The sequence below is a fragment of the Vulpes vulpes genome, chromosome 12, assembly GCF_048418805.1.
Source record: "Vulpes vulpes isolate BD-2025 chromosome 12, VulVul3, whole genome shotgun sequence".
Lineage (NCBI taxonomy): Eukaryota > Metazoa > Chordata > Mammalia > Carnivora > Canidae > Vulpes > Vulpes vulpes.
In genome coordinates this window covers 85,081,864-85,107,648 of record NC_132791.1, presented here as the reverse complement: position 1 = coordinate 85,107,648, position 25,785 = coordinate 85,081,864, and the positions used below count along the sequence as shown (strand labels likewise).

Genomic DNA, 25,785 nt, shown 5'->3' with positions numbered 1-25,785 from the left:
GGGTGCAGGGGCGCAGCAGCCGGGGCGGGGGTGCAGGGGCGCAGCAGCGGGGGCGAGGGTGCAGGGGCTCAACAGCGGGGGTGCAGGGGCTCAGCAGCAGGGGTGCAGGGGCGCAGCAGCCGGGGCGGGGGTGCAGGGGCGCAGCAGCGGGGGCGAGGGTGCAGGGGCTCAACAGCGGGGGTGCAGGGGCTCAGCAGCAGGGGTGCAGGGGCGCAGCAGCCGGGGCGGGGGTGCAGGGGCGCAGCAGCGGGGGCGAGGGTGCAGGGGCTCAGCAGCGGGGGTGCAGGGGCTCAGCAGCGGGGGCGGAGGTGCAGGGGCGCAGCAGCGGGGGCGAGGGTGCAGGGGCTCAACAGCGGGGGTGCAGGGGCTCAGCAGCAGGGGTGCAGGGGCGCAGCAGCGGGGGCGAGGGTGCAGGGGCTCAACAGCGGGGCTGCAGGGGCTCAGCAGCAGGGGTGCAGGGCCGCAGCAGCCGGGGCGGGGGTGCAGGGGCGCAGCAGCCGGGGCGGGGGTGCAGGGGCGCAGCAGCGGGCGCCCCGGTAGGGCGAGCATGGGCTGCGGACCTTCCCAGGCTGCGGAGGACCAGAGACGCGTGCCCGCGCCCAGGAAGGGCTGGGAAGAGGGATTTAAGGTAAAACGAACACGCACGACATCGAAGCGGGCAGAACGCCTTTTGCCAGGCTTGGGGTGGGGAGGGGGCCTGGAGTGGCCTGCAGCTGGGTGCCCGGCAGTGGGTGGGCCCCCTTCCCCGAGACTCATGCGCCAGAGGCCTAGCTTTGGGAGCCTTTTGTGTTTCAAGAACCTGAGAAGGTGATCACACCTCGGAGCAGAGGCAGGGGGAGCAGGTGTGTTCTGTGCGGAGCTGGGGCTGCTGAGGGGAGCTCCTGGGAACCGTCACACTCCGTTGGCTTCCAGAAAGGGGGCCCTTTGAGGATTACTTGGCCCTCAAAGAGATTTTAGAGGCCTTCCGTCTGGCTGTGCCCTCTCGCTTCCCCCTGAGGACCCAGAGAGGTGGACGTCTTGCCTCAGGCTGCCCAGCTTATTTGGGGGCAGAGCCGGAGATAGAATCTGATTTTCAAGACTCTCATTCCAATGCTCTCTCTCTTCTCTCTTTCTCTCTCCCTCTCGGTTGCAAACCCCATGATTCTTCTGGAGACACAAAGGGGAAGTTTTTCCAAAGTGGGGCATAGAGGGATGGGTTGGTCCCGGCAGAAATGAGCTCCAGGATGTCTCCCCATCCTCACCACCATCAGTATTCCACGAATGAAGCTGGGAACCCACAATGGTATACATTGGAGAGGGGTCACCCAAAGGTAATATTACCATATAATCTGTCATCACAGCAAGATACTTTTAAGAGTGAAAAGGAACACTATTAACAAATTGGCCCAGCCTGACTTAAGCTCATACAGTCTGCAGAAAACCAGGGTTTATGGTCACCCTTTCGAAAGGACCTTTTTGGAGCTACTGTCTAAAGAGCACACCTTTCTTTCAGTAGACAAAGTGCAAGATGCCATTTGGTGCCACTTACAGCACCTACTGTGTGTGTGGCACATGTGCTGGGTTCTTGGAGCACATCATAAAACAAACCAGAGACTTGGGCTTAGGACTTGGTGCCCACCCATGGTGACACTGTTTTCTATTTTCTATCCCAACTGCCTCTTCTGACGTTAGGGTCCTATTACCTCTTACTGGGTCTTCCTGCTTCTCCCATTGGCACCCTACCCCATCTGCGTCCTACACTACCACTTGTCTTTCTAAGAAAAAATTCCCTGGAGTGTGCAAAACCTTTTACACATGGTCCCACTGGTCTTTCTAACATTATCTTGTCCAGTTACAGACACTTGCAGACTCTCGGCTCTACCTCAGGAGCCTGCAGTGCTCCCTTCCTCCAGTTATCAACATGGTTCCATGCTTTTCCCCATGCCATTCCCTCTTCCTGGAATGCCCTCCCCAGACTCCCATTTCCAGTCAGCTCACCTGATGAATTCCTACTTATCCTTCAGCACTGAGCCCAAACACTACCCTTGTGACACTCCCTTCTCACGTGGTAAATGTTTGTTTAAAGCTCCTTCTGGGGGCGCTTGGGTGGCTCAGTCCCTTAAGCATCTGCCTTTGGCTCAGGTCATAATCCTGGGGTCCTGGGATGGAGCCCCACATTGGGCTCCCTGCTTAGACAGGAGCCTGCTTCTTCCTCTGCCCTTTCCCTGCTTGTGCTCACACACCCTTTCTCTCTCTCTTACTTGTACTCTCTCTGGCTCTCTCTCTGGCTCTCAAATAATAAATAAATCCTTTTTTTAAAAAAAAAGAAAGCTCCTTCTGCCTCATAGATTTATGGGCTTCTTAGAAACAATTTGGTCGTCTTTATTACTCATTACTGCTTTGAATGAATATATAGGAATACATTTTCTCCCTTTTTCCAAAAACTATATTAACGTGATTTAAAATATTAACTTATTGTGCCTTTGTCTTTTTTGTACGAAAAAAAATCTTTATTTTTTAATTTACTTTACTGTCATGAATGTGTATAAGACTTCCACAGAAGGAAATTTTCACTATTCGTGTTTCTTATCTGGCCATTATCATTTGTTTCATTTCATGGTTATTACTGAAAATGATGTTGTTGCATAGAGCAGGAGGAAATGCTAAAAAGACAATCCTCTGCATGTCAGATCCACTAGGTCCCTATAAGCCAAGCTTCCTCAGGCTTCGGAGGGTTTCAGTGTTTTTTCCTGAATTCCCTGGGTATGAAAGTCATTACCTCTCTGTTGGATTTTTGTTGAGTCTCCTAACTGGTCTCTCTAGATCCTTCCTCCACTGCCCACCCCCACCTGTGCTCCAGGCTTCTGCATGACCTTGAGAGCAATCGTTCTAAGGTAAAATCTGATTATGTCATCCTCTGGTGACTAAACAGTTGCCAACCCATTAGGTAGTTATACAAACCAGTGGTCAAGAATATCGTTACTTCAGTTTGACTTCTGGGTTCACTGTTAGCTGGGTGACTTTGGTCAAGTTATCTAACCTCTCTGTGCTTATCTGTAAAATGAGGGTAATTCTAATACTAGCTATTTTATAGAGTTGTCAACAGAGATTAAATCCACGGGAAATGATCATACCAATGCCTGGCACAGAATAAGTGTTTAATATGAGTTAGTACAACTGTCGTTATCACAGTGATTTATGTAAGATAAAATCCTAAATCCTTAGCGCATCTTACCAGCCATCCTTGAGCTGCCTCCTGTCACATTCCCCTGCTTCATCTCTTCCCACACTCATTTCTCATTCAAATCTCACTACTCATTGCTCTCCAAACCCATTCGGTCTCTATCTCCATGCTTTTGCACCTGTTGCTTACCCTCCCTTCAGACTCCCCCCTCCTCCCTGAGGAATCGCATGCAAATATATACCCATCTTTCAAGACAACTCAAGACCCCCTTCCTGCCTCTGTCCCCCTCACCCCTGCTATTGCCACCATGCTGGCAAAGTTAACCTTATACCTTCTCCTACATGTTTCAAAACATCTATTGTATTTATTTTCTGTTTTCATATCTGCTTCCCATCCTGAGTTACTACCTTCTTGAGGACAGGAAATGGCTTTTTGTCTTTGTGTCTCCCACGCTTACTACAGTGCTTGATGCAGACCAGGCACTAACAAACATTGCTTGAGTGACTCCATGTCCCTCCTGGCTCCTGCTTGGTATCTTCTTATCTCCTAGTCACATAACTAAACTAATGACAGTCAGCAAGGAGGAAATTCAATATTAAAATATCCTGGAAATAGACTCAGAGTCGATTCAGGCATATCCCTCCTTCCCCACCCCAAACACTTTGACTTTGGAAATCTGATCCAGCAAATGTATGATTATTAATTAAATGCTCTCTAGCTATCAGAACACTGCTGCTTTTGCTAACTTCCTAAATGCACAGGCTGAAAGTTCAGTAGTTCACTGGTGTCTTTAAAATGAGATGAACATGGTTGCTTGCTTGAAATATTTATGTTTCGTAGTGGTACAACTTTAAAAATTCTGGGTCAAACTTCTTGAGACCTGCCTACTGGCTTTCTCCTCCCTTGTATCTTAGTCTAAAGTGCTAAAAAGACACAGTAATAAAATAATGCATAATTAGAAAAAACCTGGGAAACTTTTCTCAGTTGGAGAAATGTTCTTCTGTATGATGAACTCCGAGTTCTGGGCTTATTATGAGAGGGAACAGACTAGATTGAAATAGATAATCTCTAAGGACCTTTCACAGATCTTACCTAATCTTTGACAAGAAAAGTCTTATTTATCACCAGTAAACAGGACTAAGTGACCTTGACCAGTCCAAAATTTTAAAAGATGATATTCCGGGGTGTTTTTTGGAGGGTTGCTATTTGTTTTTACCACTCACTAGATGTAAGCTAGAAAAATCAAGTTTTGAAGAATACTTTTTTCCTATATGTCTAAAGACAAATACATTTATAAAATGCACCTGCCAATAATGTGATTTAAGATTCCAGCTCAGGGGACACTTGACAAATGACTCCAAACTGGCAATGTGTTTCCCAAAAGCTTTAGAACACAACCTATAGTACCTCCAGACCCACAACAAACAAAACAACTCTCTCTGTAGTTAAAAGTAATATCTTTTTTGGAATGCTGATGGTTCCCATGTGTAGCTGCTAGCTTAGCATTCACTGCTTTCCAATTCTGTCTAAAATTGATAAGATTTGGGATGCCTGGGTGGTTCAGTGGTTGAGCATCTGTCTTTGGCTCAGAGCATGATCCCAGAGTCCCGGGATCGAGTCCCATATCGGACTCCCTGTATGGAACCTGCTTCTCCTCCCTCTTCCTATGTCTCTGCCTCTCTCTCTGTGTCTCTCATGAATAAGTAAATAAAATATTTTTAAAAATATATAAAACAAACTAAAATTGATAAGATTTTATCCCCAAGACAATGATGTATAAATCATTGATGTATGGATCATTGATGTATGGAATCATTGATGTATGGAATCAATACAAAATATGGAAACTTCTTGAATCTGTATTTCTGCCACAACTGCATCTCAAAGAAAAAATAAAACCTCCCACCCACCTCCCCACCCCTTCCGCCAGCACCATGGCTGAGAGACTTCTCATTGGTGTGAACATGTACACCCTGAATGAATTAAAAAGAACAAGAAAACTGTTTTGCCATATCCCTGAGAGGCATAAATAATATAATTAATTTGTAAATATCTCTGGTCTTTGAACTCTGTCTATTCTCAAACCTAGATTATGAAATTTGGTTAAAATTTTAGAATGTGTTGCACATAGATAAGATATTTGAAAGGCATTCTTAGTTTCCAAAGAGAAAAACTTGACATTTCTGCTCATGAGGGCTGAAGGCTGGTATATGTTATTTTATGTCAAAAGATTGTGTTTCATCTGTTACCATTTAAGCTGTGGTCGCTAACAGATCTTGAAGGCAGACTGGATCTAAGGAAGCATACATGGGTGAAGCATTCATGGCTTTGATGAAGCCATTGGGAGATCATTATGGGTTGTGGCACTTGTGAAAAACTACCATTGAGATTGAGAATATTCAAATTTGCTCTCAGCTCCAATATGGGCATTTTTGTTGTTGTTGTTTAATTTTTCAAGGTCTCCAATGGGAAATGTTAAATGGCAAAATTCAGCCCTGTGTTTAACTCTGTGCCTTGCTAGGCTCAAGAAACAAAGGGTGTGCAAAACAAAACAACTTGTGAAATTACCTGTCAGTGCAGATGCTGGTTTTTAGTATTTTATTTGGAAAGAGGGGCAAGAATACCTAACACGATCTTTGCTTTACCTTCAGTATGAACTGTGAGCCCCTGAAAAAGCATCAGTCTCCTTTCCTTTTGTTATATGTAACAATATATATTTTTATATATTTGTGATATGTGTGTGTATAAATGTGTCTGCGCACGTGAAAGAGAAAGACTGTGATAGAATAAGATTTTAGTTATAGGATAATTATAATAATACATAATATACATTAGGACTTTTCCTGGGTCAGCTTTCTGTACAGGAACTACACGGCAGTAACTGTGTCTATGAAGAAAGACAAACAGGGAGGGAAAGAAAAGCACATAGTTGCTCTCATGCTTTCTCCTTATGCCATTTGTATTTCAACTCAGTTGACTTTTTGTTTGCTTACTGGTTTGTTTGTTCAGTTGGTCGCTTTTTCATGCCTTCCCGTGTAATCTTGAAGCACAGAACTAATTAACCCTCAGCACAATGAAGTGATGTTGATTTAGCTGGAGCGATTGTGCTGTGTAAAGATGGTGATAAGGAGCTATGTGGGTCTCCCTACGAACATAGGAGAATCCCTAATTGAGTGACAAGAACCTGAAGGTGTTGGAGCTGCCATGACCTAGCTGCTGTGATCTCTACTTTAGCCTCTGAGGGATTTGAAAGCACTTTGGAGAACTTCCAGAAAGTGAACAAATGTGCTTATATATATTTTTTAATTTCCATGATTTTTATTGTGGGAGTACCAAGAGTTTCAGGCTGATGTCCTATTTCTTTAATTCAGTTTTCCCAAAGGAAATGCTTTCTGTTTAGTCCCTGGAGTCATAACTTTTAACCAGAGAAAACCCTTTCCTTTAAATGGAAGTTCTGAGGAGTGTGCTGTCTTCCTTCCTAATGTTTCTGGGCCCATCTCTATATCCCAGTGTCACTGCCACTGTCCTAGTTCATATTCAATAGGACCTCACCTGGACAATTGCAATCGTTGTTACTCGCTGCCCTCCTCTGTCTCTTCATTGCTTCCTTCAGCTCCCCTAGTTTGCACTAACCCCAGTGATTTTTCTAAAAACAGATTCCTGATCGTTTTATTTTACTTCCTTTGTAGGTTATCTGTTACATTTAAAATAAAATCAAACTCTTTAACTTCTCTTTCCTACCTCAGCACCTACCCTTTCTGCCTTCTTCTGATTCTGCTCCACTGGAATAATTCAAGTTCATATGCTCACAATATTGTTTCATATCCTGGCTTCGTTTGTGCTTAGCCTCTGTCTAGAATGACCTTTTCATCTTGCCAACTGGAAACTCATTCAAGACCCAATTCAAGCATCTTTTCTTCTTCTACACCTTCTGCTGCCCCAACAAGATACAATGTGGTATTTAGTGTATCAGGGCATTGCTGGAAATAGTGGAGTTTGGAGGTGGGGTCCTGGGGCCCTCAAATACTCAGAGGAGAAGAAGAATTGGTTAAACAAATTGTGGTATATTATGTAATAGACTATGCTACAGTCATCAAGTAAATGACTACTCCCCACCATTAAAGAGAATGAGGTAGACCTATATATACTGATATAAGCAAATGTCTCTGATATATTGTTAATGGAAAAAAAAACAAGTTACAGAAATATAATACAATACCATTTAATATATAGCCTGATTTATTTGATTCATAAATATCTTTATTAAAATATAATCCACATATCATACAATTCACCCATTTAAAATGCACAATCCATAGTCATCACCACAATCTAATTTTAGAGCAGTTTTATCCACCCCACAAAAGAAACCACTATCCATTAGTGGCCAACCTCCACTTCCTAAGCAACCACTAAATTTATACTCTGTTTCTATTAATTTGCCTATTCTGAATGTTTGGTAAATGGATCGTCTTTACATCTGGCTATTTTCACTCAGCATAATGTTTTCAAATGTCACCTATGTAGCAGCATACATCAGTACTTCATCTCATTTTATTGCCATATAATATCCCTTGGTCTGGATAGACTACGTTTTATTTACCCATTCATCAGTTGATTGACATTTGGGGTGTTTCTACTTTTTTAGATATTATGAATATTAATTTTGAACATTTGTGTGCCAGGTTTTGTGTAGACATATGTTTTCATTTTGCTTGGGTCTATATACCTAGAAGTGGAGTTTTGGGATCAAAAACTAACTCTCTTTTTGACTTTTTGAGAAAACTGTTTTTCAAAGTGGGTGCACCATTTTACATTCCCACAGCACTGTACAAAGGTTCCATTTTCTCCATGTTCTTGTTCACACTTATTCTGTGGTTTTATCATTATAGTCATCCTGGTGGAGGTGAGGTAGTCTCCCTTTCTGGTTTTGGTCTTGCAGTCCTTACTGACTAGTGAAATTGAGAATCTTTTCAGGTGCTAATTAGCCAATTCCAATTTGTTTTTAAAGATTATATTTCTTGGAGCAAACACATCTGAGAAGTTACATACTAAGATGTTAATAGTGCATTTGTCTAGGGAATGGTACTTACTTTCTACTGTGTTTCTGATCATTCTATTTCTACCAAAAGAACAGAATCAAAATTATGGCTGGGGGCTGGAGAGAGAGAGAGAGAGAGAGAGAGAGAGAGAGAAATAGATAGATAGATAGATAGATAGATAGATAGATAGATACATTACAAGGAATTGGCTTATGCACTTATGAGGGCTGGCTAGGCAAGTCCAAAATCCACACAATAGCATAAGTGGTCAGAAAGGAAAGGCTGGCACTGAAGGTGCAGTCCACAGAATGAACTCCTTCCTCAGGGAAATCTCAATTCTACTCTTAAGATCTTCAACTGATTGGATGAGGCCCACCCGGATTATCAAGGATACTCTTTTTTACTTAAAGTCAACTGACTGAAGACATTAACCATATTTACCAAATACCTTCACAACAGCACCTAGATTCATGTTTGATTGAATAATAATACTATGTGGACTAGCTTAGTCAACACATAGACTGATCATCAATAATTTCCTTCTATATTATTTATGTTTACAAGGAGCCTGTATTTTTTAATCAACAAAAACAATAAAGATACTTTCACTTAAAAAAAACTTTTTTTACACAACGATATCTTTACTTTTCACATTTAATGAACGTTTCATTGTGGCGTCATCTGAGGTGCTCAGCATAGTAGCTTGTATCTGATAGATTCCTGTAGACACTATATTCATTTCTATGGCTGCTATGACAAATTATCATACTTTTGGTGGCTCACTACCACACAGTTTTATTCTCTTCCACTTCAGGAGATCTGAAGTCCACAATCAGTTCCACTGGGCTCAAGTGAAGGTGTTGGCAGGGCTCTTTCCTTTCAGGGGCTATGAGGAAAGAATCCTCTTCCTTGCATGTCCTGGCTTCTAGAGTTGCACTGCTCTCACTCCTTGGCTGGTGGCCCTTCCTCCCTCCGCTGCCAGTAACATCTTTGATGAGTCTCTGCATTCCTGGCACATCACCTTCTCCACTTCTGTAGTCACGTCTCTGTCTGCCTCCGCCTTGTAAGGACACTGGTGGTTACACCTGGGTAATCCAGGATAATCGTGCTATCTCAAGGCCCTTAAAGAAACTGTTTTCTAAGAAATCCTGACTCTCATGAAGCTGTTCCCTTTTCGCAGGCTGACATCCCCGTGACTCATTCTGGGGAGGGCTGCAGGCCCCAAGATGAAGATGCATTTCCCAAGGATTCAGGAAGCAGCCCCAACGGCCTGGAAAACCTGGGAAGCTTACCTGGAACCATACCAGAAAGTTCCCCATCACTTAGTGAAAGAAATGGAAGAATAAATTCAGGTAACAGCTCTCATTTTTATATTCATCATTACATTGTATGATGTGTGTTCACAACCCTTTCATCACAGTTTTGTGGGCCAGGCAGTGCCCCAGATGGCAAAGTCCCTATCTCTGAGACATTAAGGTGTGGCTTTAGGCCTTCATTATTTGAATAAATAATGCGAACCATTAATCATCTTGTAGATAAAACAATTGAAACCATCTTGGGGGATGCTGGGGAGGTGGCTCAGTGGTTGAGCATCCGCCTTTGGCTCAGGTTGTGATCCCGGGGTCCTGGGATTGAGTCCCTGCATCAGGCTTCTTGCAGGGAGCCTGCTTGTCTCTCTGCCTATGTCTCTGCCTCCTCTCATGAATAAATAAAGTCTTTAAAAACACACACACAAAACCATCTTGGTTTTTTTTTTTCTTTTTCTTTTTCCTTTTATTTTTTTTAAGCTGAGAGCCCTTGCTGGCAGTTGGGAATAGGCCTTGGGAATAGGAGTCACACAGGCTGTGGTGAAATTCCTGTAAACTTCTCCTGTATTCACATCTCTCCAAGAGAAAGTTCTACATTTGAAAAAAAAAATAAAGAAAACCTACATCAAACTGTTTCCCCTCTGTCTCCCATTCAAAGGATCACCAAGTATACAAAACAATCATCTTTCAGAAACACGGAACAAGTGATTATGACCTGGTGTGCCCCTAGAAACTATTTTGGTTTTTCCCGTGGTGGTTTTGGCTTTACTGAAGTTACCCCCCTGGTGTTGATTGAAGAGCCCCTAGTTATATTTTGTCAGCTTCTGAGACAAACTGAACTCGACAGAACTCAAGGGAATGTGGTCTGTTTTATTTGAGGGGAAGGCTTTCGTGTCACTCCTCACCACTGTCCTGTCTTCCCTAGGAAATAGATGGGTTTGTAAATGAGATTCTTTCCCTTGGACTTTGGTGGCTCACTCTACTTGTGATAGATTTCAGATTAGCCTTGATCTTGTGGTTCTGATGTGAGGCAGACGTGACCTCAGAGGACGGTGGGAAGGGTGGGGGGCGGACAGCAGGGAGGCCCCTCCTCTCTCTGCGTGTCAGGCCAGAATGTATAGTTCTTGCTGATAATTCTGTCCCTGGGAATCCCTCCTGGACAGTGTCTATGGCGCTCACAGACTGAGGACTGTCAGGTGCACAGGGACCTGGGGGTACCATCAGTCACTCTGTCCAGCGGGCTAGTGCTGTCAGACACACCAGCCTCTAGAAGGAGTGGAAATATTCAAGCAGGTGTTTCCAGGGGCACCTGAGTGGCTCAGTGGTGGAGCATCTGCCTTCAGCTCAGGTCCTGGGTTGAGTCCCCCGTTGGGGTCCCCGAAGGGAGCCTGCTTCTCTCTCCTGCCTATGTTTTTGCCTCTCTCTCTTTGTGCCTTTCATGAATAAATAGTCTTTGAAAAAATAATAAAGCAGGTGTTCCCAAAAGGTGGTGTAGATTAGTTTCCAGGAGAGACCTTGCCATGGAATGAATAAGAACCAGTGCCCTAAGCTTTATATTTGTCCTCTGCCTGATTTCTTCCCTGTCTCTTTTCTGCATCCCTGCTCTGCCCATCTTTAGAGTATTTGTTACAGATTTCAAGTTTCACGGGAACACTTCCCAAGTCTTTCCTTTAAAAAAAAAAAAAAGAAACAAACTTCTTATTATGAATAATGTCAAATGTAAGTAAAGTTGCAAAAAAAACAAATACCTGTATTCTTTCCCCCCAGATTCCCTAAATGCTAACATTATGCCACATTTGTATGTGATATAATTGCATGCATCGTGGTCCCTCTCTGTCCCTCTCTCTCTCACACACACACACATAGATTTTTTTTTCTGAGAGCAAATCCTAGACATAACGACACTGTACTCCTAAGTACACCAGTATGTTTCCTAAAACAAGGATAGTCTTTGTATAATCACAGTACAAGGATCACAATCAGCAAATTACCCCTTATGCAGTGCATTATCTCATCTGCATATTCAAATTGTATCAATTGTCTCACAAATGTCCTTTATAAATAAATTTCCAGTTTGAGATCTAATCCAGAATCTCATGTTTAATTTAGGTATCATGTGGTCTTTTTCTTCTTTTATCTGGAGCCGGTCCCTCAGCTTTTCTTTGTCTTTTATCTGATTGATGTATCTGGAGATATAAGCCATTTTATTTGCTAGAAACTTCCTCAGTTTGTGTTTGATATTTCCTCACGATTAGTTTCAGGTTATCCATTTTGAGCAAAAATACCAAAAATGATACTGTACTCTGTTTAGTATATCAAATCAGGAGGTTCGCAATGTCTGCACTTGAACTTTATTGCTTTTTTTTCTTTTTTGCCTTGCAAACTATTTTAATGTAAAATTTATCAATCTTTTCTTTTACTGAATCTGGATTTTGAGTCATAGTTAGAAAGCCTTTTCCTATGCCAGAGTTAAAGATGAATTTACTTTCGTTTTCTTGTATAGCTTCACTCTTGACACTTATGAAGAATTTTTAACCTTGTGAGAAAATGCTAATTTATATGTTAAGTGCATAGGAAACATAATTGTATGTTCAGTATGATGTCAAATTTGCAAAAATAGAATTTGATATATCAATCGTGGTAATCTCTGAATGGTAAGAGGATCGCATTTTTTTCCCTTTTTTTATTCTTTTCTATATTTCCCAAGTTTATTATGATAAGCATGTACTACTTTCATAAGCTGAAAGAAGCTTAATGTCACTTTCAAACACTCCTCCAATCGTCTTCAGTGTCCCAGGAAATCATGAGGATTTAGTTGCAATGACTGCCATAGCAAGGGGTCTCTCTGTAGGTTAGCCACTGTCAATGTCAAGCCAGCATTTGGGTGGACTCAGAAAAATAATTGATTGAGATAGTTAATTATTTTTTTATTTCATAATCATTTTAATAATGTAACAATTGTATAATGTTAGTGATAGTCATCAACGATGACGTTCTCTTTAGAAACGTCCTGGGAGGGAAATGGACCACACAGTGGAGCTCTTTCCTTGACCTTAGAGAATGCAGTGAGGTGGCTGAGAATATAGGTACTGAAGTCAGACATTCTTGGATTTAAATCCTAGTTGATTCTCTTCCTACTCATGTCACCTTCCGCAAGTTAATTCACCTCTCTCATATAGTTTATTTATATGCTAGAGAATCATAGAATTCACAATGTTATAAAATATATAAAGTATCTAAAATGATGCCAGGCACATAAGTGCTCAGTAAATAGTTAACTATTATTTTGACCTTTCCAGATAAGCCCACCTTCTAAAAGTTAAAAAAAAAAAATCCTTCTGGGATGCCTGGGTGGCTCAGTGGTTGAGTGTCTGCTTTTGGCTCAGGTCGTGATCTCGAGGTCCTGGGATGGAGTCCCGCATCAGGTTCTGCACAGGGAGCCTGCTTCTCCCTCTGCTTATGTCTGCCTCTCTCTCTGTGTCTCTTGTGAATAATTAAATAAATATCTTTTAAAAATCCTTCTAATTCTTTGAAGATAATTTACCTCTTTTTATTGCGTTTTTTTTTCTATTGTTTCAAGCTCTAGCTTACGAGTTTACCCACCTGAAAGACATGCTTTACCGTTCTGTACCAAAATCTGTATATAGCTCTTTAAAGTGAACATTGAGTCTATTCCAAACACTAGAAGACACAGCACTGGACGAGAAATGAGATTATAGTTGATTTGTTGAAGTTACTTGCATGGTCAATTAGAGAGGTCTCTTGTAACAACAAGGTGAATATTCTGAAGTGAGAGACATCTGGTTAGTGTGTGTGTGTGTGTGTGTGTGTGTGTGTGTGTGTTTTGCAATCTTTTCCCTGCACATTCGTGAAAACTGTCTTTGTTAACCAGTGAGATCAGTTTTCATAAAAAGACTCTGTCTACTAGATGGGATGAATTTGGTTACTCTCAGGACTTCCCGATGATTACAAAATAGAAGGTAGCTCATGTCTGAGGACTCCTCATTGCACCTTTATTGTATGATGTGAGTCTGTAAAAACAGACGCTTGCTTGCTTGTTTGTAGAATTGGGTGATTTATAGTTGAGGGGAGGCTTAGGAAAGGTTATAAAGGCTTCCCAAGAAAATGTTTCAGTGCCATTTTTAGAATCAATAATAAATTTTTAGCTTATATCATTTGACTTCAATTGTGATTTGGTTCAAAGACCCTTTTCAAAAAAGCATGCTCTTACATAGATTTAGCAGATGGCATCATTGTAAACTCAAGGTTGCAGAACTAGAAGTCTCTTGGCAACATCACACTGTTTATCCTTTGTATACAAAGCATAGAAACCAAACTGCAACTCAGAAGAGTCACTGGAAGGATATCTTCTGCTTAGCTGCGCTTTAGCTTCATAATTAGTGTAAAGAACCCAAGTAGTCATACTCAAGTGTATAAGTGTTGTTATAACAAAAAAGTAGTACATAGCAGCACATGAAAAAGACTTTTTGTTATGTTAATATGAGGCCTGCTAAGTAAATAGTATATTATGCTGATGTGTATCCTCTGTAAGAACATTAAGAATTTGAACTTGAAACGATTCAAAGATTTATAATGGAAACATATGTAGGTAAGAGTGTTGAGATTAAGATTTAGTTAAGTAGCGACCAAAAAAATAAAATAAAATAAGATTTAGTTAAGTAGCATGATTTATAAGGCATCTGTTTAGCATCTGATTGATAAAATGTTCATATTTAAATTTTTATTCCTTCTTTTTTCTTTTCCCTTAGACCTAGTGACCAGTGGATTAATCCATAAACCCCAACCCCTAGAAAGCCGAGAGCGACAAAAGTCATCAGACATTCTGGAGGAATTAATTGTTCAAGGAATAATACAAAGCCACAGCAAAGTATTTAGAAATGGAGAATCCTATGATGTCATGGCAAGTAATTCTATAATTAGCATTAGTTTATTGTTAATAATAGCAATAGAATATCACGAGTTAGAATCCCCAAAATCTTCGAGTCAACATGCAAATTGTGACCTTTAGCTAAGCCAGTTTTTCTCCCATAAATTCTCTCACCTGTCAACACATCACCCTTCTCTACAGATTTAGGAAGTACTCTATTCATTTTTTAAAGCTTATTTATTTAAGCAATCTCTACATCCAAAATGAGGCTTGAATTCATGATCCCAAGACTAGAGCTGCATGTTCCACTGATTGAGCCACCCAGACAGCCCAAGAATTACCCCAATCTTCAATGATTAATGAGTCCAACAAAACATATCTTGGGTTTTACTGAATTTGAGAGACAGTAAGCCCCATTGAATAACATACTTTCATTCTTTGAACAATTTTTATTAAGCATTGCCTGTATACTAGGTATTATGACTATAAAACTGAACTCTGATTTAAGGAAAATAGGAAATAGGAAAATAGGCATGACTGCCAAAACTATAATAGATATGCTTACACATTTATATATACACAACCTGGGGTCAAACATAAGAAAATGAATACAATGACAAAAATCTTAATATTCTTGTTTTTTGTTGTTGTTGTTGATTCATTGTTGATTCATCCAACTGATCATCATAGTGTGAGCAGTATTTTAATTTCGATTTTAACTGGTTGTGGCCCAAGTCTTGAGTCCTTAATTTTTTAATAAGTTCTGTCTAAACCCATGAAGAGGACGGCAGGTTTTGTTGTTGCTGCTGTTTTGTTCTGTTCTCTCTTTTGTTTGCTTGTTAACCAAAGCTCCCAGGCAGCCCTAGTCATCCTCAACAAGATGAAAAGAAGAATTAAGGAGAAAAGAAGCCTAAGGAGAAATGAATGAGAAAGAAAAGAAAGACACAGAAATGATGGAAATAGGGACCAGAGGTTAACATCAAAAGGCTCCTCCATGGTTGCCCATCCCAGTCTTGTAGGGAAAACAATCAACTGGGAATACAAAAAAATGCATTATGTAAATCAAGTTTGCCACCTAGACCAAGTCACTTAAGTATTTGAATAAAGGTAATTTCCTTCTCTGTGTGTAGGAAATGCTGAGAACTCATGAATAAAAGCCAAAGTGGCATTTTTCTTTTGAAGAAGAAAATAAGTCCTGCAGAAGGTATTTGGGGAAAAGAGAGGAGATTGCTAAGCCTCATGAATGATATCATCAGGCTGCCAATAATAAGCGGATGTAGGGGGCAAGGAAAGGTAAAAAGAGATTATATAATGGAAAAGATAATGCCAGTAGAATGGCAGTTTACGTCTGGGCCACGCTATTGTGATACAAGGCACTTTAGAATGCCCTATCTTATTTGAAAGTACTAGAAGAAGGGTCTTTAACATGGAAAAGGAGGGGAGAGATTTTTTTTCCTAGTTGTGGGTGAGTCTCCAGGGGTCAGAAAAAAAGGAAGTTGTGTCGAAAGGAAAAAGACAGGAGAGTAATCTGGAGGAGGACGGGTTGTGGAAACTTTCAGTAGCTAAGTGATGCCTCCTTTAGGGAAATGCTGTAGAACCCTGATGCTAACAGCAATGGAAATAGAGTTAAAACATTTTTCAGTGATTCAAACGCCAGAGAGGAATGAGTTCAGACTGAGACCTTCCTTAAAAGGGCACCGACAAAATTAATTAACATAAACTACGTTGTGAAAGAAATGTATCTATTGAAAAATGAAAACTATGGGCTTGACTTTCAATGACATCATTAAGTGAGCCCAGGATGAGGACTGTGTTCATATGATATAGAAATGGAATGGTTGTTAGGAGCCTAGCTGGAGTGTTCTCAAAAAGATTTAAATGTGGCAGGACCACAGAGGTAGGCAAGAATAACACATTTCATTTCTTTGCTTTTTGCTTTGCAATTAGGTCGTGATGTCCCAGCATAATCCAGACCTGCAACAACACAGCTACACAGCTGTGTTTTATTGCTGAGGGCCATGGTCCTTAACCTGGCTGCACATTCCAATCACCTCGGATGCTTTTAAAAACCCCAGTGCCCAGGTCCCACCTGGGACCAGTGGCTGGGGGTGAGCCCTGGCTATAGTGTTTTTGAAAGCTCCCAAGTGACTCCAGTGGACAGTCCAGGTTGAGAACCACCCCTGAGGATTCTACCAACGTGTGCACACAACCCTCTAATTCATCCTAAAGCTGGAAAGAATTACAGCTTTTTTTAAAAAAGGATTTTATTTATTTATTCATGAGAGACACACAGAGAGAGGCAGAGACATAGACAGAGGGAGAATCAGGCTCCCTGCAGGGAGCCTGATGCGGGATTCAATCCGAAGACCCCGGGATCACAACCTGAGCCAAAGGCAAACGCTCAACCTCTGAGCCATCCAGGCGCCCCAGAATTAAATCTTCTGAAATTAAATTCCCCCATTCACTCTGAAAATGAACTCTAAAACCTTCCTGAAAAGATGTTATTATAATGTTATAAGTATGTTATCATAATGTTATAATAACATATTTTCAGGTAGAGGACTAAGGGTATACCTAGGAATACATGGAAATGAAGGAGAGATGGAGTTGCTAAGTATCAGAAGTAGAGTCTCTCAATTCAGGTGTAGCTGAGAACAAATGTATATCAGACATCTTCATATTTTAGGAAAAGTTAGGAGGCCAATGTAGAAAGATGAGTAAATCCTGAAAGAAGGAACATACTGAGGGCAGAAATATTATTAGGCAGTTCACACTTTTAACTATCCAATACTTAATATTTTTTCAGAAAAAAAAGAACAGATGATAAAATTGGCTAAAAATATAAACCAAAAGGATATTAATGTTAGTTACTACAGTGCGATGAAGCCAACTAGACATGTGACACAGTTTCTTCTTTGGTACCAAAAAAATCTTTTAAATCAAACATTAGGGGAGAAATGGAATAATAAATGTGAGAAAACTTTAAAAACAAGATTTCTTATATAGACCAAGAGTATAAATACAAGTGAGTGTTAGATCCATCCCCTTCTTTAATTTGCTTCTCATGCAGAGTGAAATATAAGAAAAGATGCTATAAACTGAGGGTCCTCCACTCATCCACTGAATAAGGAGACCAGCTGTGGGCCAGTCTCTCTCCCCAGAGGCCCACAGGGGTATCTGTCCACCTCAGGCTCCCCGTTCATCTTTTCTTCTTTTTATCATTTGCTTGTTGGCAAGTATTACAGCAATTCCCTAGTGCCTCCCCCTTCACTGCAGATAACATGCTTTCAAGCAGATTCATACTAAGAGTTTACTCTCATTCGGAAGGAATTGTAATGATATGTAAGGAATATAATATTAAGCGAAATATCAGACAAAGAGTATCTTTCAGGATACTTTAAAACATTCTAAAGAGACCTAAGTGGTTGTATGACAAATATGGACAGACTTTATATACACATGTAGCTATGTGTTTGGATTGGTATAGATCTCTATAAGAGATGTAATTGACTCTCATTAATCCACGTTGGTATCATCCATTTGAGGCATCTTTTATCCCAAACTCATTTTTTCCTGCCTCTTAGCATGCCCAGGGTCTCCAAACATAAGACTCTAATTTCTCTATCGACTCCCTCTGTCTCTGGTCAAAGTTGATTCCCTTCTCTGGGCAACTTCTGTGCTTGGTAACCTTCAGTGCAGTCAGGAAATTGATTCCTCTTGCATCAGAGTCTCTAACAGTATTTGTTGAACCTCATGGGGAGTTTTTGAAGGAGGAAAACATGCACCTGGTAAGATTAATGTCAACTAATGTGGTGGCTTGGCCTGGGAGGCCTCACAGGGACAGGGCAGGAATGGCAGGTCTCCTAGAAGCTCTGGCCCATTCTGGGCACCAGACTTTGGCGAGGGAACATGGCCAAGGTGGGTTCATCTGCAGGTCAACAGTTAATTAGGGCAGCTCCAAGGAATCCAGAGTGGCTGCCAGCAAGGTTGGCTGGAAACAAGTTCCAAACCCTATCACAGCATCTTTGGGGTGGCAATGCTTCTGCTGGTATTCTTAAAGACAAGAATTGAACTAGTAACTTCAGTAGGTTTTGTAGTCCATTTTTTAAGAGTTTCTAGTAGTAGCACTTCTCTATGTGTAATGTGACCATTGTTATTTTTAAGTGCCAACAGTTGGTAAATCCTGACTTCATAAAATCCATTGGAAAGGAATGCAGATATTTTCCTTTGGGTCTTGCAAGGCTTTTACCTAAAATGCCAAACTCAGGAAAGAATGAAGGCTGCACAGGTAGGATTAACTTCCAGAAGTGAGAGGAAGTACTTGATTTTGTAGGTATAGCTAGGAGAAAGCCACAGGAAGAGTCCACCCAGACCAGAAATCCCAAGTCTCTCAGAACTTCCTATCTACTCCTTTAGTCAAGATTCAGACTTCTGTGTAAAGCCGTACAGTCTCTCTTCACTGAATCTGGGATTAGCATTTCATGTTCTTTTAGCCCTCGATGAGTGAACTTCCCTAAAAAACTGTTTTCATACTAATTTCACAGTATCTTTAGTTGAACCACTACAGCAAGAACATCCCTCTTTGCAGCAAATGGCTTTTGCCAGCAGGGAGCCTGAGAGCCAATTGTCATAAAAATAATACAGTGATGGGGGAGGGGGAGCTTGCTTTGACAAACAGCCCGCAGTTTTCATGTAGTGAAAAACTTCTCACCACATAAAACTGTCTGATGGCTGTAACTGAGCCAAAACTTCAACAAATGCTTCCCTCTGAAAGGCTTTCCGGGAATCATGGTTCTTAAAGCTGAAAGGAACCCCGTGGTTCTCACCCTCTTCATTATTTCTACATGTGAGGAAATAAGAGTCCAAAGAAAAGAAGTACCTTGTCTCAGGTGACACCGTGGGAATTAGTGGTCAACTCAGGTTAAAGCTCAGGCCTCCTGCTGGCCCCTGTGATCTGGGTTTCCATTCCTACCATTCAAGACAAATACTGTAACTTGGTGATGATTCTGTGTGCTGTCATTGAAAAAAGTGAGTGCTTGAACACATGAACAGACATCTCTCCAAAGAAGATGTCCAGATGGCCAACAGACCCAGGGAAAGTTGCTCAACATCACTCATCATCAGGGAAATGCAAATCAAAACCAAAATGAGATGGGGCGCCTGGGTGGGTAGCTCAGGAGTTGAGTGTCCTCTTTGGCTCAGAGTGTAATCCCAGGATCCAGGATCAAGTCCCACATCGGGCTCCCTGCATGGATCCTGCTTCTCCCTCTGCCTGTGTCTCTGCCCGCTCCCCCCCACCCCACCCCATGTGTGTGTGTGTGTGTGTCTCATGAATAAATAAAGAAATCTTTTTTAAAAAACCACAATGAGAGATCACCTCACACCTGTCAAGATGGCTAAAATCAAAAACAGAGAAAACAACAGGTGTTGGTGAGGATGTGGAGAAAGGGGAACCCTCGTGCACTGTTTGTGGGAATGCAAACTGATGTAGCCACTGTGGAAAAGAGTATGGAGGTTCCTCAAAAAATTAAAAATAGACCCCCCCGCCATGATCCAGTAATTGTACTACTGGGTATTTACTCAAAAAATACAAAAACACTAATTCAAAAGGATACACGCATCCCAATGTTTTTAGCAGCAGCATCTATAATAGCCAAATTATGGAAATGGCCCAAGTGTCCATCAACTGATGAATGGATGAATAAGAGGTAGTATATATACACATGGAATATAAACCATAAAAAAGAATGAAATCTTGCCATTTGTGACGACATAGATGGAACTAGAGAGCATTATACTAAGAAATCAGCCAATCTGAGAAAGACAAATACCATATGATTTCACTCATATGTGGAATTTAAGAAACAAAACATATGAGCAAAAGGAAAAAAAAAGAGAGCACAAGCCAAGAAACACTCTTAACTATAAGAACAAACTGATAGTTACCAGAGAGGAGGTGGGTGGTGGATGGGATATGGGGGAAACACATGATGGATTCAGGAAGGCTCAGTAATGAGCACTGGGTGGTATATTTATGTGTTAAATAACTAGATTGTACACCTGAAATAATATTACACTGCATGTTAACTATACTGGAATTAAAATTTAAAACTTCATTAAAAAAGTCACTGCTCGGGGGCTCGGGTGGTTAAGCATCTGCCTTCGGCTCAGGTTGTGATCCCAGGATCCTGGGATGGAGCCCCATGTTGGGCTCCCTGCTTAGCAGGGAGCCTGCTTCCCCTCTCCTCCCACCCCTTGCCGCCACCCACCACTTGTGTTTTCTCACTCTCTCTCTCTCTCAAGGAAATAAATAAAATCTTTTAATAAATTATTTTTAAGATTTAAAAGTTATTGCTTTCACTGAATGAAATGTAATTACCATTTCCTGAGTGATTACTGTATAACTCCTTAAAACAGAAAATCCTGTGAAATAAATGTTAACCCCATTTTTAAAATGATGAAAGCAAGGCCTACAGAGCTTGAGAACTGCCACAAAAACACCCCGTGGCCCAGCCAGGGCTCAAACCTAGGTCTGTCTGAGTCTTGTTCTGGTATCTTTTTCTACTATGTTAGGCTACTACCTCTCTGTTGGATGTATTTTCTCAGTACTGGCAGTTTTACAGCATAAAGAGACGGTCTCTTAGACATTACATCGGATATCAATAGGTTCTTGATCTTTATGAGTCTTTAGAGAAATTGCCTAGAATAATCAGTTTATTTATAATGAAGCCCTGGAGTTCGTTGAGACCTTCCCCAGTTGTCATAAATCTATATAGTCTGACCTCGAAGGATGCCCATAAGAAACCAAGTGAAGAAGGCAAATTGCAGAGCCTGGTGGGGGTACAATTCCATTTCTGTTTGGTTTAACATTACAGATGTCCTGCACATACAAAGGTAGATGAGTACATGCGTGTGGAGAAGACACATACCAGACTCTTTCAAATAGTTCATGCTGATGAGTACAACTAGGGGGCCAGGTGGTTAAACAGAAGACTATTTATATATCACTTTACTTTTTCATGAGCGACGTAGGTTATGAAAAATTAATTTTTAAAAAGAAAAAACACGTATTTAGAACTTTCTTTACAAACCCTCTACAACAATTTAATTCTTTCATAACTGGAAATTGTAATCAGAACGTCACTATCGCTGCCTTGAACTACAGAGAGGGTAGTCAGTCATGTGAAATAGTTGGGGATTTGTCCTGCTGTCATGAGAACCTTCTCCAAGTACTGACAGCAAAGGCTAGCCCAGTGTCCCTGCTCAGTAATTATGAATTCTCTCCCGCACGAGACCCAGAAAACCCCATCTCGATCCCAAATGAAAGGCATTTGGAGCCTGTGGAATATTACAATACTATCAGATGTAACTATTTTTTTTAAAGATTTTATTTATTTATTTATTTGAGAGAGAGAAAGTACACAAGCAGGAGGAAGGGCAGAGGGAGAGGGAGAGGGGGCCTCCATCCCAGGCCCCTGCGATCATGGCTCCAACCAAAGGCACACACTTAATGAGCTGAACCACCCAGGTGCCCCCAGATTTCAGTTTTTACCATGAACTACATGTTCATCGCTCATCTGCCTTGTGCTTCTTCTCCCAAATGTTTCCTTCTTGTGAGTCTTCATGGGGTTCCAGAACACCTTTGCATTTTTTCATGGATTTCAGGAAGGGCCTGTTTTTTCCCCCTTCTAGGCTTCTAATAGATTTTTTTTTTAAGGAATTAGTTCCACTGTTACCAGCGTCCACATTGTGGTTTGTAGCTCTGCCAACATATCTGTTTAGATTCTTAGGATCGACATTTGCACCGTGTGTTCTGCACCCCTCCTGGCTCTCTCCTCGCCAGGGAATACAGTCCATTTCTCCCTTTTGAAAACTGTCTTCCTCCAGGTAAGCACGACGATGCCCCTGAGAAAGCCACCAGCCAGGCTGAAAAAGCTTAAGATCAAAAAGGAAGCAAAGGCTTTCACGATGAATGATCTGGAAGAGAAGATGCAGGCGGTGGAGAACCGCAGGAAGGTACCCGAGCTCCCCGGGAGCCTGCCTCCCCCTGACCTGTGCTCCGCGGGCCTATCCCACCTGCTGCTCTAAGATTCGCATTAAGTACTTGTGGGCTTCCTGTGCTGTTTAATTTTACCTTAATTCTTTGTGTGGTGGAGGAGTCGAGCAACAGCTTGAAGCTGGCCAGATGCTGGTTCCATCGATGTAGCCTCGGGAAGCAATGCTCACTTCTGAGGATGGGGTTTTCTTCATGTGGAAAGCAAAGGGCTCCAGTTGGGGTGGGAGTGGGAGGAGGTGTGGGGTGGAGGCTGGAAGCAGAGGAGAGGCCGTGTAGACCATCAGAGGACACCGGTCCCCACCACCCTCTGTCCCCCATCCTGCGGGGAAGCCACCTTCACAGCTGTGGGCCACCAGCCCCTGTCTCCACCCCTTACCTGGCCGCTCAGAGAGACCAAGGCCTACCTACCTTGGCCTGTGTCTGCCTTCCACCGTCATGCCTCAACCTAATGTTTGTTGAGTGACCCAGTGATGAAATGGAAAAGCCACCCAGGCTCTTTTCAGGCATATTCAGGAGGAAGTTATTTGGGCTCATTTTTATTCTTTCATACTGCTTTTCAGACTAAAGAAGAAGACATACGAAAAAGGCTAAGGAGCGACCGACTTTTGTCCCCGGCCAATCATTTGGATGCAGCCCAGCGGGGTAGGGCTGAGGTTCCCTTTGGCCAAGGACTGGATGCTGTGGGTTCGGTGGTGGTTGAGCCGCCCCAACCACAGGGGGGAAGGCCCTTGAAGAGGAAGAAGAGCAATACATCCTCAAGTGAAAGAAACTTTGGTTATGAAGGGTTTGGGGTGGTGGAGTCAGACTTGTCCTACAACCAAGTGGATGATGTGTTTGAATAGGCCACCTTGCTGGAATCTCATGAAGCAGCACCCATTGTCCCCACTTGTGATACTCTTGTCTGTCTCGTGCTTTTCTGGAGGCCTGATCTCACCCCACTGGGATGCCCCGGGGGTGGGGGGTGAGGAAGGATTGTATGAGCTGCCCGGGCTGAACTCAGCTGAGGGAATTCAATGCCGATGCTGGCAAAACGGGGGAAAAAAAAAAACAAGATTTGACTCACTTCCATATTATAAAGTTGGCTTTCTCCTCCAGTGAAGCTTTAGACATTGTGAAGATGTCTTTATGAATACTTTCCAGCTTATATCAATGTGCTTGTGCCAGATGAAACCCTTCTTTTTGGCTCTGGCCCTTGAGCTGTGCCCATCCTCTGAGGGTCCCTTCCGACAAACTACAGGGATGTGTTTTATGCATTTTAATGACCTGTATGCTTCTGATCTGTGTGTGCAGTTATTTCTTTTAACACTTTTCATGTTGGGAAGGGTTAAAGCGGTATCTTGAAGCTGGTGGAGTTATAGCTTCATCCATATAGCGTAAGCAAACAATATCCAATTCTGAGAATTAAGTAAGAAGAAAGAAAAACTTTTGTTAGGTCTAGGGAATGAGAGAGAGTCCAGGAGAGGGTGAGCTGGGAGGAGACCCTAGGCCAGTGTCTTGCTTCCCTGTGGGCACTCTGAGCTGAATTCCTGTCCCTTAGCTTCTTAGGATTAGGCTGGGTCCTTACCTCTGCTTTACCATCCACATCCAACCACTGACGAGGTCTGATGCATCTCCATTGGGAAGATCCCCCCCACGCCTTGTCACATGCATCCCCTCTCACCACCCAACCATCCTTCAACTGGATCACAATTCTTGTTGATCTTTATATCACAGTCCTCTGGTTAAAACCCTCTCTTGGGGGCACCTGGGTGGCTCAGTGATTGGGCGTCTGCCTTTGGCTCAGGTCGTGATCCTGGGATCAAGTCCTGCATCAGGCTCCTTGCAGGGAACCTGCTTCTTCTCTGCCTGTGTCTCTGATTCTGTGTGTTTCTCATGAATAAATGAATAAAATCTTTTTTTAAAAAAAAAAAACACCTCTCTTGGCTTCCTTTCATTATCAAGATCAAGTCCAGACTCTTTTCTGCACCTGGTAAGGATCTCTGCTCTCACAACTCACCTGCACTGAACTTTTTATTGTCAAACTCAGCATGCTGTCCCTAGCTTTGGGGTCTTTGCCCAGGCTGTTCCCTTCTTCCCCCTCTTCCTCCCACTACTTGAGCTGAACAGGCTAATGCCCTCTTGTTCATGTGCCCACTCAGACCATTTCCTCCAGAGCTCCTGGTCAGGGTTGGTGCCCTTTCCTCATAGTCACCTTCTGGCACACTGGCCTGCTCATCTTTGCACTTGCCACCCTGGGCTGTAATTGCCTGACAGGTTCGCAGCTTCCCCCACTAGATATTTCAATATTAATAGGACAGGAGAGGAGTCTGTTTTGTTCACGGTTGCATTTTCTTTTATCCCTCAGAAAGTGAATGTCATGTAAGTGCTGTGTGAGTATTTTGTTAGCAAGTGAGTCAGTGTACCCATACATCTTCCAGAAGCAGGACAGCTCTAGAAGACAGGAATCCCTGGCTGGGGGCAGTGCCAATTTGACTTGAGGACCGTGAGCACCTTCTGTTTATTCCCTTTGGAATTCCCTTTGGGATATTGTGTTCCTATAGCCTGTAGGATTGACGACTCTTGCAGCCAGTGAGGTATGATGGTGGTGGCGGAGGCATTTCTTTCAAAACTCACTCCAGAAAAAAAAGAAAAAAAAAAAAAAAAAAAAAAAAAAAACAAAACTCACTCCAGAACAAAACTTTTAAGACACTTCAGAGCATCCATCATACAAGTGTGACGTGGGGAGTCCTGGTCCAGGACTGTGTCTCCATCACCTCATATGTTAATTTGGGATAACCTCCTTTATGATGTACCAAATAAAATAATAGGTTTAAAAGTACTGCTTCTAATCCTCCATGAGACAAAGAGAATTTTTTAAAATGCTAACCAAACACATAGATAAGCATACAGATCATTAAAATGGCATTTAGAATACGCCATAATATTATAGAATATTATTTATACAAAATCCCATGTGAGCAACACGATGGTTTCCATGTGTCCTGAGATTTTTGTCTGGAGATTATCTTGTGGTGATATGTGCTAATCTTATAAAATATCAGAGTAGCTACAATAATTGCATTAGGCCACTTAGGAAAAGATTTGGGGGTCATTCCCATCTCTGTAAATAATAAAGTTTAAGTGACCAAAACATACATCCAATGCAAATGTAGAGTAACTATTGTAAATTAAATTCCCCAATTTGATAAATACCTCAATAATACTTTCTCTTGAACTTTTATGCTCTTGCCTATGCTACCAATAGGGACTTGGGTGACCTGTCTGCTGAGTTAAAACACTCGAACTCTAGGTGTGAATATCATCACTGATACCCTGGCTTGGAAACCTCT

At 42.0% G+C, this 25,785-nt stretch overlaps 1 protein-coding gene across 1 annotated transcript; it reads left to right on the top strand.

The window, feature by feature from the left end:
- The first annotated feature begins 489 nt into the window (after positions 1-489).
- On the top strand, positions 490-24,367 carry STMND1 (stathmin domain containing 1). Its single transcript, XM_025999329.2, has 5 exons — positions 490-628; positions 9,386-9,557; positions 14,282-14,433; positions 22,288-22,416; positions 23,017-24,367. Exons 1-5 carry the CDS (start codon positions 548-550, stop codon positions 23,296-23,298), a joined length of 816 nt encoding a protein of 271 aa, XP_025855114.2. The 5' UTR covers positions 490-547; the 3' UTR covers positions 23,299-24,367.
- Positions 24,368-25,785: the final 1,418 nt, after the last annotated feature.